The sequence below is a fragment of the Coregonus lavaretus genome (assembly GCF_964263955.1).
Source record: "Coregonus lavaretus genome assembly, chromosome: 4".
Taxonomy (NCBI): Eukaryota; Metazoa; Chordata; class Actinopteri; order Salmoniformes; family Salmonidae; genus Coregonus; species Coregonus lavaretus.
The window spans coordinates 64,502,931-64,521,052 of NC_139991.1; the positions used below are offsets into that span (position 1 = coordinate 64,502,931).

General features: G+C 42.4%; 1 protein-coding gene across 1 annotated transcript; it reads right to left on the bottom strand.

Annotated features, from left to right (window-relative positions):
- Positions 1 to 10,502: 10,502 nt before the first annotated feature.
- LOC311128127 (uncharacterized protein) lies at positions 10,503 to 12,087 on the bottom strand. The gene is made up of 4 exons (XM_084160102.1): positions 12,056 to 12,087; positions 11,898 to 11,951; positions 11,509 to 11,659; positions 10,503 to 11,388 (listed from the first exon to the last, which is right to left on the bottom strand). Exons 2-4 carry the CDS (start codon positions 11,935 to 11,937, stop codon positions 10,812 to 10,814), a joined length of 768 nt encoding a protein of 255 aa, XP_084016228.1. The 5' UTR covers positions 11,938 to 11,951; positions 12,056 to 12,087; the 3' UTR covers positions 10,503 to 10,811.
- Between the last annotated feature and the right edge of the window lie 6,035 nt (positions 12,088 to 18,122).

The window sequence follows — 18,122 nt, forward strand, 5'->3', positions numbered from 1 at the left end:
CCATCCGTCATTCATTCAATTCTGACCAGTTTCCCAGTCCCTGCCGATGAACAACATCCCCACAGCATGATGCTGCCACCACCATGCTTCACTGTGGAGATGGTGTTCTCGGGTGATGAGAGGTGTTGGGTTTGCGCCAGACATAGCGTTTTCCTTGATGGCCAAAAAGCTCAATTTTAGTCTCAACTGACCAGAGTACCTTCTTCCATATGTTTGGGGAGTCTCCCACATGGCTTTTGGCGAACACCAAACATGTTTGCTTATTTTTTTCTTTAAGCAATGGCTTTTTTCTGGCCACTCTTCCGTAAAGCCCAGCTCTGTTGAGTGTACGGCTTAAAGTGGTCCTATGGACAGATACTCCAATCTCCGCTGTGGAGCTTTCCAGCTCCTTCAAGGTTATCTTTGGTCTCTTTGTTGCCTCTCTGATTAATGCCCTCCTTGCCTGCTCCGTGAGTTTTGGTGGGCGGCCCTCTCTTGACAGGTTTGATGTGGTGCCATATTATTTCCATTTTTTAATAATGGATTTAATGGTGCTCCGTGGGATGTTCAAAGTTTCTGATATTTTTTTATAACCCAACCCTGATCTGTACTTCTCCACAACTTTGTCCCTGACCTGTTTGGAGAGCTCCTTGGTCTTCATGGTGCCGCTTGCTTGGTGGTGCCCCTTGCTTAGTGTGTTGCAGACTCTGGGGCCTTTCAGAATAGGTGTATATATACTGAGATCATGTGACAGATCATGTGACACTTAGATTGCACACAGGTGGACTTTGTTTAACTAATTATGTGACTTCTGAAGGTAATTGGTTGCACCAGATCTTATTTAGGGGCTTCATTGCAAAGGGGGTGAATACATATGCACACACCACTTTTCCGTAATTTATTTTTTAGAATTTTTTGAAACAAGTTATTTTTTTCATACCACTTCACCAATTTGGACTATTTTGTGTATGTCCATTACATGAAATCCAAATAAAAATCCATTTAAATTACAGGTTGTAATGCAACAGAATAGGAAAAACGCCAAGGGGGATGAATACTTTTGCAAGGCACTGTAGGCTGCTATATCCATAGATTTGTCTGTCATTTCCTACTCCCACCATGCACTCTTTAAATAGCCTGCCTCCATGTCAGTGAAGGGCTGTTAAGTTAACACCAAGACTCGAATTGAGGGGGTATGAGAGGGTATGCGATAGGCCTACTCTTTATTAAAGAAAATGGCAAAAAGCACAGGCCTACCCCTTGCTCAATTAAGACTTTGAAGAAAATAAAATGGATCTGATGATATAAAGTGATCTATAACAGCGCTTTGGTCTGCAATGCTTTATGCTAGAAACAAGCTGTGAAATACCCAGGAAAGATGGGACTCTGATGCATATGGGGATATCATTATTTCGTTTATTTGACATTAAGAGGCTGAGGTACAACCTTCTATAGCAGAGGAGACAAAACATTTACTTTGCTTGGGAAGTAATCTTATTCTGTCATTATCAATTGATTAAGCTATTCACTTTCTGTACAGTACATTTTAGTCATTTAGCAGACGCTCTTATCCAGAGCGACTTACAGTTAGTGAGTGCATACATTTTCATACTGGCAAACATTACAAACACCATGCTATACCAACTGAGCTACACGGGACTACAGTAGAATATGTTTTACCCAGACAGATTTCAGGGAAACACTTATCTTAATCTCTCGTTGGATTAAGCCATGGAAGAAGAGTAGCCAGCAGTTAAAGCATACATTTTTCTGCGTCGGTAGGCTTACTTTTGAAAGTACCATGCTCAGATTACTAATGACAACACAGATTTAATTATTTGCAAACAGGGACAGTTTCATTGCAAACAAGAAACACTGATTTGGCATTGGAGAAATATGATAAGATGAACACAGGCCTATCTTTCTGTCCATTCTTAGCCTGTAATTTCGGTAATTTGTGTGGTGTTAAAAAAAGATTCCGCTAATATGTAAAATTATGTAGAATTGCATGAAATGTTTATAAAAGGATACTTTTTCTCGGACCTGTAAATACGATGATAGATTCATGCAATGCTTTCACTATGAATGAGATCTTTCCACCCCTACTCTTGCCCACATTGGTATGCGAACCCACAACCTTGGCCCACAGCCCTGTGCGCTATCAAAATTCCTGCGTTGCCATGTAATGCTAACAGGACGAAGAACAGTTTCTAAAACTGCATATCTAAGGCTCTGGTCTGTCCAAGAAGTGAGGGTAAATGTTCTCAGCTATCCACTTTATGTTTTAATTATCATTTTGGTTATAGGGGAGGGTCACTTTTTTTCAAGGGTTTAGGTAAAATATGTTTTGCTGAAGGGAGGGCCATCCATTTTCATTTCAGAGAGGACTGATTTTCTCCATGTAACCCTTATTATAAATAACATTCACTCCCTTAGAGTGGACTGCCATCCTTAAATGCAAAACTCTGCAGGTCTGCTCACTGCATCTCAACACACCAGTGTTACCCCTGACACACTGCATCTCAACACACCGGTGTTTCCCCTGACACACTGCATCTCAACACACCGGTGTTTCCCCTGACACACTGCACCTCAACACACCGGTGTTTCCCCTGACACACTGCATCTCAACACACCGGTGTTTCCCCTGACACACTGCATCTCAACACACTGGTGTTTCCCCTGACACACTGCATCTCAACACACCGGTGTTTCCCCTGACACACTGCATCTCAACACACCGGTGTTTCCCCTGACACACTGCATCTCAACACACCAGTGTTTCCCCTTACACACTGCATCTCAACACACCAGTGTTTCCCCTGACACACTGCATCTCAACACACCATAGTTTCCCCTGACACACTGCATCTCAACACACCGGTGTTTCCCCTGACACACTGCATCTCAACACACCGGTGTTTCCCCTGACACACTGCATCTCAACACACCAGTGTTTCCCCTGACACACTGCATCTCAACACACCAGTGTTTCCCCTGACACACTGCATCTCAACACACCAGTGTTTCACCTGACACACTGCATCTCAACACACCAGTGTTTCCCCTGACACACTGCATCTCAACACACCAGTGTTTCCCCTGACACACTGCATCTCAACACACCAGAGTTTCTCCTAACAGCTGGCAAGGATGGCAATAGGTGACAATGTGTAAGACAGTTATTAGGTCTGTTATATAATATAAAAGTTCTGGTTTGTCTAATATGATATGAAGAGTAGCCCCCCCCCCCCCCCCCCCCCCAGTTTGACCTCAAGCCTGACCTTAACTACAGCCCTTAAAGGGATAGTTCACCCTGTAAGAAGTCTATGGACAAGGTATGACAGTAATCCATGCTTTGGTTTAGTTTCCCTGTCACTGTTTCCAAATGCTAACGTTTTAGCATTTGTGGCACGAATCCCATTCAAGTCATGGGACAGATATTATCATCCAAAGGTATCTAAAATGTACTGTGAAGCTCACCAAAGTCACTTATAGATGATTTGAACATGATGTGTGAAAAATGCTAATATCGATCTCATGACTTCAGTAGGATTTGGAAACAGTGCTAGCCACTGTTAGCCAAGGAAGCTAAACCAAAGCATGGATTGCTGTCATATCTGAGCCTCCTGTGTAGCTCAGTTGGTAGAGCACGGCGCTTGCAACGCCAGGGTTGTGGGTTTGATTCCCGCGGGGGGCCAGTATGAAACATGTATGCACTCACTAACAGTAAGTCGCTCTGGATAAGAGCGTCTGCTAAATGACTAAAATGTAAATGTACATACTGCTTACAGGGTAAGGAAACCAACATGTCATTTTGTAATTTGGGTGAACAATCTCTTTAAGCCTAAAAATACAGGGGGAGAGGAGAAGAGGAGGAGAGAACGAGAGAGACACACACAGAAGGGGGAGTGCGGGGGTTGTGGGATGGAGAGAGAGACTTCTGCCTCTACAGCTGGCGGCTCCGAAAGCAAGCCAATCAGAGAGCCCGGTTTAATTCCCCTCGGCAGATGGCCAATTGTATCACTTCCAGTCTATAAATGGATTGGGCCAGACTTCATGCACAGAATCGAAGCAAGGCCGGGGCAACGAACCCTTCAATCTGCTGGTTTGTTTAGGTGGCCAAAGGGAAGACCCTCTAATTACATCTGATTATGCAGTCATTACCAGACGAAGTGACAAAGGACACTGTGACATCACAACGAGAGCTCGGAAGCCAAAGGTTAAGGGAGGATTTGGACAGGAGCGTGTGTATGTGTGTGCGTGCATGCGTGTGCGTACATACAGTGAGGGAAAAAAGTATTTGATCCCCTGCTGATTTTGTACGTTTGCCCACTGACAAAGAAATGATCCGTCTATAATTTTAATGGTAGGTTTATTTGAACAGTGAGAGACAGAATAACAACAAAAAAATCCAGAAAAACGCATGTCACAAATGTTATAAATTGATTTGCATTTTAATGAGGGAAATAAGTATTTGACCCCCTCTCAATCAGAAAGATTTCTGGCTCCCAGGTGTCTTTTATACAGGTAACGAGCTGAGATTAGGAGCACACTCTTAAAGGGAGTGCTCCTAATCTCAGCTTGTTACCTGTATAAAAGACACCTGTCCACAGAAGCAATCAATCAATCAGATTCCAAACTCTCCACCATGGCCAAGACCAAAGAGCTCTCCAAGCATGTCAGGGACAAGATTGTAGACCTACACAAGGCTGGAATGGGCTACAAGACCATCGCCAAGCAGCTTGGAGAGAAGGTGACAACAGTTGATGCGATTATTCGCAAATGGAAGAAACACAAAAGAACTGTCAATCTCCCTCAGCCTGGGGCTCCATGCAAGATCTCACCTCGTGGAGTTGCAATGATCATGAGAACGGTGAGGAATCAGCCCAGAACTACACGGGATGATCTTGTCAATGATCTCAAGGCAGCTGGGACCATAGTCACCAAGAAAACAATTGGTAACACACTACGCCGTGAAGGACTGAAATCCTGCAGCGCCCGCAAGGTCCCCTGCTCAAGAAAGCACATATACAGGGCCGTCTGAAGTTTGCCAATGAACATCTGAATGATTCAGAGGAGAACTGGGTGAAAGTGTTGTGGTCAGATGAGACCAAAATCGAGCTCTTTGGCATCAACTCAACTCGCCGTGTTTGGAGGAGGAGGAATGCTGCCTATGACCCCAAGAACACCATCCCCACCATCAAACATGGAGGTGGAAACATTATGCTTTGGGGGTGTTTTTCTGCTAAGGGGACAGGACAACTTCACTGCATCAAAGGGACGATGGACGGGGCCATGTACTGTCAAATCTTGGGTGAGAACCTCCTTGAAAATGGGTCGTGGATTGGTATTCCAGCATGACAATGACCCAAAACACACGGCCAAAGCAACAAGAAGAAGAAGCTCAAGAAGAAGCACATTAAGGTCCTGGAGTGGCCTAGCCAGTCTCCAGACCTTAATCCCATAGAAAATCTGTGGAGGGAGCTGAAGATTTGAGTTGCCGAACGTCAGCCTCGAAACCTTAATGACTTGGAGAAGATCTGCAAAGAGGAGTGGAACAAAATCCCTCCTGAGATGTGTGCAAACCTGGTGGCCAACTACAAGAAACGTCTGACCTCTGTGATTGCCAACAAGGGTTTTGCCACCAAGTACTAAGTCATATTTTGCAGAGGGGTCAAATACTTATTTCCCTCAATAAAATGCAAATCAATTTATAACATTTTTGACATGCGTTTTTCTGGATTTTTTTGTTGTTATTCTGTCTCTCACTGTTCAAATAAACCTACCATTAAAATTATAGACTGATCATGTCTTTGTCAGTGGGCAAATGTACAAAATCAGCAGGGGATCAAATACTTTTTTCCCTCACTGTACGTGTGTGTGTCTATTTTGGAATACACAAACGCAGAATAGAATACCAATTGAGAAGGCACAACTGGTTATGACATTTTTTCTTCATGCGGCAAAGTATTTGAGTCAGTGAGTGAATACTGAAATAGACAAATAGACTAGGGAAAAAGTACTTGTATGCAACTGAATAGTAGCTAGAGAGATAAATGTTATATGTCTCATTGGAAAGAAAGGTACTGAAACCTGTTCATATGTTCATATTGTTATGAAGGAAAGAAAGGTACTGAAACCTGTTCATATGTTCCTATTGTCATGAAGGAAAGAAAGGTACTGAAACCTGTTCATATGTTCCTATTGTCATGAAGGAAAGAAAGGTACTGAAACCTGTTCATATGTTCATATTGTCATGAAGGAAAGAAAGGTACTGAAACCTGTTCATATGTTCCTATTGTCATGAAGGAAAGAAAGGTACTGAAACCTGTTCATATGTTCCTATTGTCATGAAAGAAAGAAAGGTACTGAAACCTGTTCATATGTTCATATTGTCATGAAGGAAAGAAAGGTACTGAAACCTGTTCATATGTTCCTATTGTCATGAAAGAAAGAAAGGTACTGAAACCTGTTCATATGTTCCTATTGTCATGAAGGAAAGAAAGGTACTGAAACCTGTTCTTATGTTCCTATTGTCATGAAGGGGGATGAATAGTTCAGACTACGCATCCCAAATGGCACCCTATTCCCTATTTTAGTGCACTACTTTTGACTAGAAACCTATAGGCTCTGGTCAAAAGTAGTGCACAACATAGGGAATAGGATGCCATTTGGGATGTACATAGGGCTTGTGCTACTCTTCCAAAGGAAAATATGACGCAAGATCATTCCCCTGGATGTAAACCTGACCGCTTCAGGCTCTGAGTTATACTGAAGAGGTCTTCTGGGCTCTAGAACTGAGCGAAGTAGGAGAGGAATCCATATTAATGTAATAAACTTACACTATCCCTGTTTGTTCAGATGGTTTTCCTCGTGTTCAACAGAGAGATCAAATAAGCACATCAATTACAGATTGACCATAAATGTTACTGATGTGGCTCTCGTTCTCTGGCTTCTAAAATAACGCATGTCTATGGCTCCTCAGGGCCTCTGGACAAACATGACTCTGTCTGTCTGTCTGTGTGTGTGTGTGTGTGTGTGTGTGTGTGTGTGTGTGTGTGTGTGTGTGTGTGTGTGTGTGTGTGTGTGTGTGTGTGTGTGTGTGTGTGTGAAGAAGCTCAAGTGAGTGAGAGAGAGAGAGAGAGAGAGAGAGAGAGAGAGAGAGAGAGAGAGAGAGAGAGAGAGAGAGAGAGAGAGAGAGAGAGAGAGCTAGAGAGAGAGAGAGAGAGGCCAGCAGAGGCCACCTGCTCCATCTGAGGCCCAGTCCCTCTCAATCTACACCAGACACACAGAAGTTTAATTGTTGGTGGTGGTGGTTTTCAAAGGATCACATTTCCTAAATAATATGTTCTTAAACGATAGAATTATAGAAAGGTGAAACAAAGATATGTAAATAAAATGTATCTTTAGGACTAAAATAATCAATAAAATGATCAAAATTGGGGTAAACATGCATGGGTCAGAGTTTGAGGACAATGTGGGGATGAGATTGGGCAGTGCCTTCGGAAAGTACTCAGACTCCTTGACTTTTCCACATTTTGTTACGTTACAGCCTTATTCTAAAATTGATAAAATAGTTTTTTCCCCCTCATCAATCTACATACAATACCCCATAATGACAAAGCAAAAACTGGCTTTTAGACATTTTTGCAAAAAAAAGCCACATTCAAAACTGAAATATCACATTTACATAAGTATTCAGACCCTTTACTCAGTAGTTTGTTGAAGCACCTTTGGCAGTGATTACAGCCTTGAGTGTTCTTGGGTATGATGCTACAAGCTTGGCACACATGTATTTGGGGAGTTTCTCCCATTCTTTTCTGCAGATCCTCTCAAGCTCTGTCAGGTTGTATGGGGAGCGTCGCTGCACAGTTATTTTCAGGTCTTTCCAGAGATGTTCGATCGAGTTCAAGTCCGGGCTCTGGCTAGGCCACTCAAGGATATTCAGAGACTTGTCCCGAAGCCAGTCCTGCATTGTCTTGGCTGTGTGCTTAGGGTCGTTGTTCTGTTGGAAGGTGAACCTTCGCCCCTGTCTGAGGTCCTGAGTGCTCCGGAGCAGGTTTTCATCAAGGATCTCTCTGTACTTTGCTTTGTTCATCTTTCCCTCGATCCTGACTAGTCTCCCAGTCCCTGCCACTGAAAAACATCCCCACAGCATGATGATGCCACCACCATGCTTCACCGTAGAGATGGTGCCAGGTATCCTCCAGACGTGACGTTTGGCATTCAGGCCAAATCTTAGTTTCATCAGGCCCTTCTCCCCCGATTGCTCAGTTTGGCCAGGCGGCCAGCTCTAGGAAGAGTTTTGGTGGTTCCAAACTTCTTCCATTTAAGAATGAAGGAGGTCACTGTGTTCTTGGAGAGCTTCAGTGCTGCAGAACATTTTTGCTCTGACATGCACTGCCAACTGTGGGACCTTATATAGACAGGTGAGTGCCTTTCCAAATCATGACCAATCAATTGAATTTACCACAAGTGGACTCCAATCAAGTTGTAGAAACATCTCAAGGATGATCAATGGAAACAGGATGCACCTGAGCTCAATTTCGAGTGTCATGGCAAAGGGTCTGAATACTTATGTAAAGAAGGTATTTCTGTTTTTTATTTTTAATACATTTCCAAAAGAATCTAAAAACCTGCTTTCGCTTTGTCATTATGGGGTATAGTGTGTAGATTGATAAGGGAAAAACATAATTTAATCCATTTTACAATAAGTCTAACTTTTTTTTTTTTTTTTTTTTTTTTTTGGGCGGGGGGATGGATCAGCTTAATATTGCAGATAGATTGTATCTTCTATTAATGTAATTGTCTGCATCACTTCCAATCCCCCATGTTTTTTTTATTTTTTATATATATATTCCCCTTTATTACTTTTCAACCCCACCATCCTTTCCCTACTTGGAGTAAATTAGTGAACAACAACGCCCAGGCCTCTACTTCCGGTCTATACTTACTATCTACACCTTATGGACAGAGTTAATTTTACAATAATTCTATATATATATATATATATATATATATATATATATATATTTATTTATTTTTTTGCTCCTGAACTTCTTCTACTCTCAACCTCTCCGATCATTTTCATGATATCCATCCGGTTTGCTTCTAAATGCCATATCTTTCTAACTGTGCTCTTTCCCAAAAGCTCCCAACATACAACCTATATACTTATTATGGACACAGTATGCTTACATTATTAGCTATCTTTGTTATTATTTGTTGTTATTTGTTATTAGTCCCATCCTTCAACTCTATTCAATACCTCCCATCTATCTCTTAACACCATCCATATAGGATTTCTATTTGCCATATATATTTCAACCGTACTGTGATGTTTTACAAAAGTTCTGAACCTTTCTATTCTCATTGCTTCTACAGATTGTGAATTAAAAATAAACATTTTTGCTAAAAGTATTATTATATTATTGATTGATTGACTATGACTTTTCAGATCACCCAGTAATGCTATCTGCAAGGTTAGTTCCAGGTAAATATTGCAATCCTTTAGCCATTCCTGGACCTGTGTCCAAAAACAAGCTACAAATGGACAGAACCAAAACAAATGATCTAATGATTCTATCTCTTCACAGCAAAATCTGCAGAGCTGGGAAGATTGTATCCCCCATATAAATAACATTCTATTGGTAGCAAGAATTTTATATAATAATTTAAATAGAAAGATTCTAATTTTTGAATCCGGTGTCGTTTTGCGTGTCAGTTCATAAACACTATGCCATGGGATCGGTACGTCAAAGATCTCTTCCCAACTATTTTGCAATCTATATGGGACGGCTGTCAATCCTTTGGTCCTTAAGTGAAACTGATATACTTTTTTATTTATCACAGTTTTCCTTAACCAATTATGTTCTTTAATGCAAGGCCGACAGACAAGTTCCTTACTTTCTCCCCCTTCAACTTTCCTCTTCCACTATAAGTCTAACTTAACAAAATGTGGAAAACGGGAAGGGGTCTGAATACTTTCCGAATGCACTGTCAGACAGCAGTAAAAATGGACTCATTTGTGGTTAGGAAACTATCAAATTACATTACTTTTGTTTTGTTTTTAGGTCAGTGCCTGTCAGGTTTTGTTTAACTCTGTTAATTATTTTCTTCTAATTTTTCTTCATTTTGTACTGTATGGTTTGTCTAGGCATGAAGTAAAGGAAAATGTCAGTGCTCATGTTTGTTTTCTTTTGAGGGTAGGGACAGGTTTGGGGAGGCAGAGGGCAGGCAACTCATATATAAATCGGTTTTGTTCTGTTTCCTCATCTTTTTCCATAATGGTGCAAACCATATATATTACCTTATATATATATATTGGGAAAAGGATACATGCCATTTCTTACAAAACATGGAGAGAATTGCTTTTGTGTCTTATTGCTTCAATTCTCTACTCATAGTTGACAGAGCCTATATTGACTGATTTAATTGTTTCAATTGATGAAATGAACAGCATTCAGCTTCTTGAGTTTCATTTATTGAAATCACACATGATAATACTGACAATAAATAAATAAATATGCTGAGATATGAGAAAGTTTGCTTGAAGAAATTGAGACCTTTCTCAAGAGAGAAACAGTAGATGTGATGAATCTATTGTTGATAGAATCCTACATTTGTTTTCTAACAGCTTCTGTAATACTGTAATATGGTCCTGAGTGACATGTTGATATTGGTCAGGAGATGGAGAGTCCCATAACTGATACAGTGAAACAACCTAGTAGTGTTATGTACGGGGACATTTACATATTGCCCCTTTTGGACTTCGATGGAAACTGATTAATCAGTACACAGTTCTAGTAGACCAAGTATAATCAGTCCGATTACTGGATCTTCTTGGTGAAGGAATCCCAGAGAACAGCCAGTTGGGCCTTCAGGTCCTGGGCCAATGGGTCCAGCTTCTTCAGCTCCTCTCCATAGGGGGCCAGGTTCTGCTGGACCTCCTTGGTTCTCTGGATCAGCTGGGTCTGGAAGCTTTGGGTCAGAGGAATCATGCTCCTCTGGAACTCCTCCAGGTTCTGGTCCATTTTCTGCTTCAGCTCCTCAGTGTAGGGGCCCAGCTGGGCCTGCAGCTGCTGCACACTCTTCTCCAGGCTTCCCCTTAGCTCCTCGCTCTTCTGGAGCAGAGTGGCCTTCAGGGTGTCGGAGTCCAGGGCCTCTGCGTAGGTGGTCACGTCCCTCTTCATCTCCTCTACCTGCCTCTGGAGGTCCGCGTTCAGCTCGTCAGAGTAGGGCTGCAGCTTGGCTGTCATGGTGCTCAGGTCCTTCTCCAGACGAGCCTTCAGCTGCTCGGCCTCCTGGGAAAGCTTGGCCAACAGGTCCTGAGTCAGAGGAGTCACCTGACCACGCATGAACACGGTGTACTGGGTCACAGCATCAGCACTCTCTGTGATCCTGGTGCTATGGAGACAGAGAGAGAAAGGTTAATACATAGGCCAAGTCATTGAGGTGAACAAACAGTTAGTTGAGTTGTTATCAAACTCCATTATATTGTGTTATTTTCTACATATTGAGACATACTTGACTTCGTGCGCCACCTCTGACTGTCTGATCTTCTGCAGGGTGTTGTCAGCCGTGAGTGTTGCCTTGGCAACATAGTCCCAGAATGCGTCTTTCACAATCTCCAGCTGTTGCTTAGACTGGTCCTGCCACAGAACATTGGCATTGCAGCCTGTAGGAGAGACCGTGGATCATTTCATTTACAGTCTAGAGGGTGTTTGAGATTGAAAGGTTACAGTCTAGAGGGTGTTTGAGATTAAACATTTACAGTCTAGAGGGTGTTTGAGATTAAACGTTTACATCTGTCATTGATATAACACTAGCGTTATATTTAGCATTTTCTACTTTTTTTCTGTAAAAGAAAATACAAACACTATGTATTGGACAATGAAAACTTATTCTCCACTCACCAGTGAAAACAGCAAGAGCAAGCACCACTAAGACCTTCATGACTGGGCTATAGGCTGTTAATGGAGAAAAAAAGACAATTGTTCAATAAAAAATGTAAGTCCGTTTCTCATCCCAGATATATTGTAGCCTATGTGACTAGAGGCAGCTAGTGTCTTACCAGTTTTAGAGAGCTTGTGTCTTGTCCTTGTGTCTGGTATTGAGTGTGTACATGAGGTATCAGGGCTGTGTGTATATATAGGAGGCTGGGAGTTGGAGTGAAGAACAAAGTCCAGGACTGAGTGCCCTGCTGTATGTCCTCCTGTCACTCCTACTGCCACATCATAACCTCAGTACTCTGGGGACACGTTATGGGGACCAAGAGGTCATGCTGACACAATCCATTTTACATTTACATTTTAGTCATTTAGCAGACGCTCTTATCCAGAGCGACTTACAGTTAGTTAGTGCATTCATCTTAAGATAGCTAGGTGGGATAAACACACATCACAGTCATAGCACATACATTTTTCCTCAATGAAGTAGTCATCAGAAAAGGGTCATCATAACCCCATTAGTCATGTAATGATAATGTTATTCTACTTAGACTTACTTCATCTAGAGCGATCAAACGGCTCAATAATTAATTGATGATAGGTGAAAGCTGATTATTATTCACTTATTTGTATTTCAAGTACGTAATGAGGGTCTGATCGCTGTCTTCCAGATTAGTGATGAAATAGGAGATTGATTACGTATGGACTAAATATATACTTGATTCAAATGTCAATAAAAGTGGATGGATTACATAAATCATAAGATGAAAATCACAGATGTGAGGTGTTCTGGGAGACAAGTGGCAATTAATATACACTGAGTATACAAAACATTAAGGACACCCGCACTTTCCATGACATAGACTGACCAGGTGAATCCAGGTGAAAGCTACAGTATGATCCTTTATTGATGTCACTTGTTAAATCAACTTCAGTGTAGATGAAGGGGAGAAGACAGGTTAAAGAAGGATTTTTAAGCCTTGAGACAATTGAGACATGGATTGTGTATGTATGCCATTCAGAGGGTGAATGGATAAAACAAAAATATTGAAGTGCCTTTGAACGGGGTATGGTAGTAGGTGCCAGGTGCCCCGGTTTGAGTGTGTCAAGAACTGCAACTCTGCTGGGTGTTTCACGCTTAACAGTTTCCTGTGTCTATCAAGAATGGTCCACCACCCAAAGGACATCCAACCAACTTGACACAACTCTGGGAAGCATTGGTGTCAACGTTGGCCAGCATCCCTGTGGAACGCTTTCGACACCTTGTAGAGTCCATGCCCTGACGATTTGAAGCTGTTCTGAGGGCAAAAGGGGGTGCAACTCAATATTAGTAAGGTGTTCCTAATGTTTTGTACACTCAGTATACGTACAGTGGGGAGAACAAGTATTTGATACACTGCCGATTTTGCAGGTTTTCCTACTTACAAAGCATGTAGAGGTCTGTAATTTTTTATCAAAGGTACACTTAAACTGTGAGAGACGGAATCTAAAACAAAAATACAGAAAATCACATTGTATGATTGTTAAGTAATTAATTTGCATTTTATTGCATGACATAAGTATTTGATACATCAGAAAAGCAGAACTTAATATTTGGTACAGAAACCTTTGTTTGCAATTACAGAGATCATACATTTCCTGTAGGTCTTGGCCAGGTTTGCACACACTGCAGCAGGGATTTTGGCCCACTCCTCCATACAGACCTTCTCCAGATCCTTCAGGTTTCGGGGCTGTCGCTGGTCAATACGGACTTTCAGCTCCCTCCAAAGATTTTCTATTGGGTTCAGGTCTGGAGACTGGCTAGGCCACTCCAGGACCTTGAGATGCTTCTTACGGAGCCACTCCTTAGTTGCCCTGGCTGTGTGTTTCAGGTCGTTGTCATGCTGGAAGACCCAGCCACGACCCCTCTTCAATGCTCTTACTGAGGGAAGGAGGTTGTTGGCCAAGATCTCGCGATACATGGCCCCATCCATCCTCCCCTCAATACGGTGCAGTCGTCCTGTCCCCTTTGCAGAAAAGCATCCCCAAAGAATGATGTTTCCACCTCCATGCTTCACGGTTGGGATGGTGTTCTTGGGGTTCTACTCATCCTTCTTCTTCCTCCAAACACGGCGAGTGGAGTTTAGACCAAAAAGCTCAATTTTTGTCTCATCAGACCACATGACCTTCTCCCATTCCTCCTCTGGATCATCCAGATGGTCATTGGCAAACTTCAGACGGGCCTGGACATGTGCTGGCTTGAGCAGGGGGACCTTGCGTGCGCTGCAGGATTTTAATCCATGACAGCGTAGTGTGTTACTAATGGTTTTCTTTGAGACTGTGGTCCCAGCTCTCTTCAGGTCATTGACCAGGTCCTGCCGTGTAGTTCTGAGCTGATCCCTCACCTTCCTCTCAATCATTGATGCCCCACGAGGTGAGATCTTGCATGGAGCCCCAGACCGAGGGTGATTGACCGTCATCTTGAACTTCTTCCATTTTCTAAAAACTGCGCCAACAGTTCTTCCCTTCTCACCAAGCTGCTTGCCTATTGTCCTGTAGCCCATCCCAGCCTTGTGCAGGTCTACAATTTTATCCCTGATGTCCTTACACAGCTCTCTGGTCTTGGCCATTGTGGAGAGGTTGGAGTCTGTTTGATTGAGTGTGTGGACAGGTGTCTTTTATTCAGGTAACGAGTTCAAACAGGTGCAGTTAATACAGTTAATGAGTGGAGAACAGGAGGGCTTCTTAAAGAAAAACTAACAGGTCTGTAAGAGCCAGAATTCTTACTGGTTGGTAGGTGATCAAATACTTATGTCATGCAATAAAATGCAAATTAATTACTTAAAAATCATACAATGTGATTTTCTGGATTTTTGTTTTAGATTCCGTCTCTCACAGTTGAAGTGTACCTATGATAAAAAATTACAGACCTCTACATGCTTTGTAAGTAGGAAAACCTGCAAAATCGGGCAGTGTATCAAATACTTGTTCTCCCCACTGTATGGGTGACACACTGATGACTCAGCAGACTCTGAACTTTCATTATGGAATATCATATAAGAAACAATGTAATCAGGTTAATTACGTGTGTAGGGCTGAAGTCCTCTTGTTGTCAGTGTTTTGTCACAAAGATGCTTCATGTTTTAAAATGTACTCTTATCTCTAGATAAGTATGTAATAAACGGTTTTATTCCAAAATACGTCACATATGTTTACCCCAAATACATACATTCATTTGAATGTCTCAGGCAATGAGACAAATATTGTAACTTTACCTTGTAGATCAGTCTGACAAGAACTTTGACCCCCACTGTCTTTGGATGACCCAGTAGAAATAATCTTGGGAGAAGGGATCGTATTTTCCTTACACAGCTACACTTAGGCCTACTTAGATAAGGCTGAATTGTTGCACTCAGCCTTTAAAGGATAAGTATTAATAAGAATTCCTCCCCTCCCCTATTGCCAAATGTTGTTTATGGAACCAAATTATCAAATAGGTTGTCGCTACATTTTTTTATTCTGAAGTGGTTTCAGTTCAAGAGATTTTCCAACTCGATCAATTCAATTTATTCCGGATTCCTCTCAGTGGAGTCGAAAATAAACATAAACAAAAGCTCAGCGAGATCATCCATAGAAATAGAATGTATGAGAAATCCAAATAAGTGGTTGCTTACTTCAATGACGCCACACTATAATGTGGAATTCTACACAATCTATTTCTGTGCTCTCCCCTGAGAGTAGAGTTTATCTCATGCCACAGGGCCGTTCCACTCCTAACAAGTGGGTGGAGGAACTCACAAATGAACACAACTCAGAAGCAAAAATAATGCTTGTGAGTATTGTGGTCAGTTTGCGAAAATGGCTTTATTATGGATTTCGAATATATTAGTTGTGGCTGTTGTATTTGTTTGTTTGTGTGACGCACAACCATGGAGACAATCATCGCAGAAGCCAGCCGTGGCACCTTCTCAACGATGCAATGTAGAGGTCAGTGTTGTGTGGAGACAGTTCGTGGTCGTACTGGCCAGAGATGCCACCTGAACCTGGGGTGTAATCATTAGTCCAAACAGTTGCATTTTGCAATTAAAATTAGAGTTTCTATTGGACAAATTCAGGTAGGTCCCTCCCAGCTTCGTTCGCTTCCGTTTAAGACAGACACGTTTTGCAACAGAATCGGCGTAATGAATACGCCCCTGGATTCCATCAGTCTGCTGGCGGGAGGAGATGTAGGTATTTGGACAGTTCTGTTGAGGCTCTGGTTGTTGACAGCTAACACATTTCCTCCACCCTCTCTTGTGGCTGTAACAGGACCTCTTCGAGTGGAGCTCAGACTGGCAAGTGGCCAACATCTTGCATAGGGATGTGGGTAAAGGAATTTATGGTTGGCTAGTATTGCCTGATTTTGACAAAGTATTACCGTTTTCATTTACCCTTTCTGATCTCCATACAAGTCTTACTATACTGGACTCGCTAAATGTACAGTAGCCCTTATACAGCTATCCAGTTAGCTAAACACTCATTCAAATAACTCAGTGAGAAGCAGGGTGCCGTTTTAGAAGTTTACTTGAATCACAGTGTGAAACTGCAACAAACACAAAAGTACATGTTTTCAGTTACAGCAGTATAGAGCACAGAATGTCTTACACAATAACTGCACTAAATGTACGAAATAAGGAATAAGAGTACTCAATCTAGAGCAGGGTTCTTCAATTCCGGTCCTGGAGGGCCGAAACACTTCTGTTTTTTATTTCTACCTGGTAGTTAATTGCACTCACCTGGTGTCCCAGGTCTGAATTAGCCCCTGATTAGAAGGAGAGGATGAAAAGCAGAGGTGTTTCGGCCCACCAGGCCCGTAATTGAAGAACCCTGATCTAGAGTCAAATATAAAATGAAGTTACTAGAATGCAACTGTATGCTTGATATTGCTAAGCTAGGTGTCCATAGGGAGAAATAGCACTGAAGCTAATGCAAAGTAGCTGACAGCTAACTCAATTCTTCATCTTTTACAGAAACATGAAAATGATGTGATAAACATTTATCTTATGTTAATAAACAAATGTACTTACAGACATTGCGTCTTACAAAGCTTATAAAGGATGTTGAAGGATTGTAACTACTCTGTCACACTTGCACATCTTACATATTGCTTCATTTCTGAAACTGCTTCCTGTCACGACACAAACGGGTAAATTCTACACTGCTGCACTTAAACTGCCACTAGGGGATGCTAAACAACTAACAGGTCTAGAACACTCCCCGCCTGTGGTCTTTAAAGATCCCACATAAACCTAACTCTGACCACTGGGGTCTTCTGAAGAAAGAAGGAGAACCACTTTGGAGATAGGCCGAGAGAAGACCTTCATAGTTCCCATTCTTGACAACTCTCACGTTGACTTTCCTCACCATCCCGTCCTGGCTGGGAAGGGTCTTCACAACGATGGCCATAGGCCATTCATTTATTTTAGCCTGACTGTACTTCATTAAGACAACATCCCCTTCTTTAAGATCTGGCCTCTTGTCCTGCCACTTGCGTCGTCTCTGCAGTGTGCAGATATACTCCCGCCGCCACCTGTTCCAAAAGGTGTCCGCTAGACTTTGTACCTGCTTCCACTCTTGCTTGTAGAGTTCTACTTCCCCGAACATGCCTGGCGGAGGAGGGGGGACACCAGTCTTCTGGGTTAAGAGCATAGCTGGAGTGAGGATGAGGGTTGATTCCGGGTCTGAAGATACTGGGATGAGAGGCCTGGCATTCATCACAGCAGTGACCTCGGCCATCAGTGTTGTCAGGACTTCATGTGTAAGGCGTGAAGATCCACCTTGGAGGAGCATGCAGTCGAGGATACGACGTGCAATGCCAATCATCCTTATGGGATGAGTGAGGCAGGTTGACCACCCAGGTTCATTTCTGTTCTTGGAGATACCTCTCCACGCTCTCTGAACTGGAGCTTGATCCATCCATCCTCAGGTCTCGGCAAGCACCAACAAAGTTTGTACCGCAATCTGAACGTATCTGCTTTGCTATGCCTCTGATTGAGAAGAATCTACTAAGGGTGTTTATGAAGCTGGAAGCATTTAATGATTCAATTACTTCTATGTGTACAGCTCTTGTGCACATGCATGAGAACATCACCGCCCACCTTTTGCTATTGGCGTGTCCTCCTCTGGTGCGGCGTGAGACCACCTCCCATGGGCCGAAAACGTCCACACCTATGT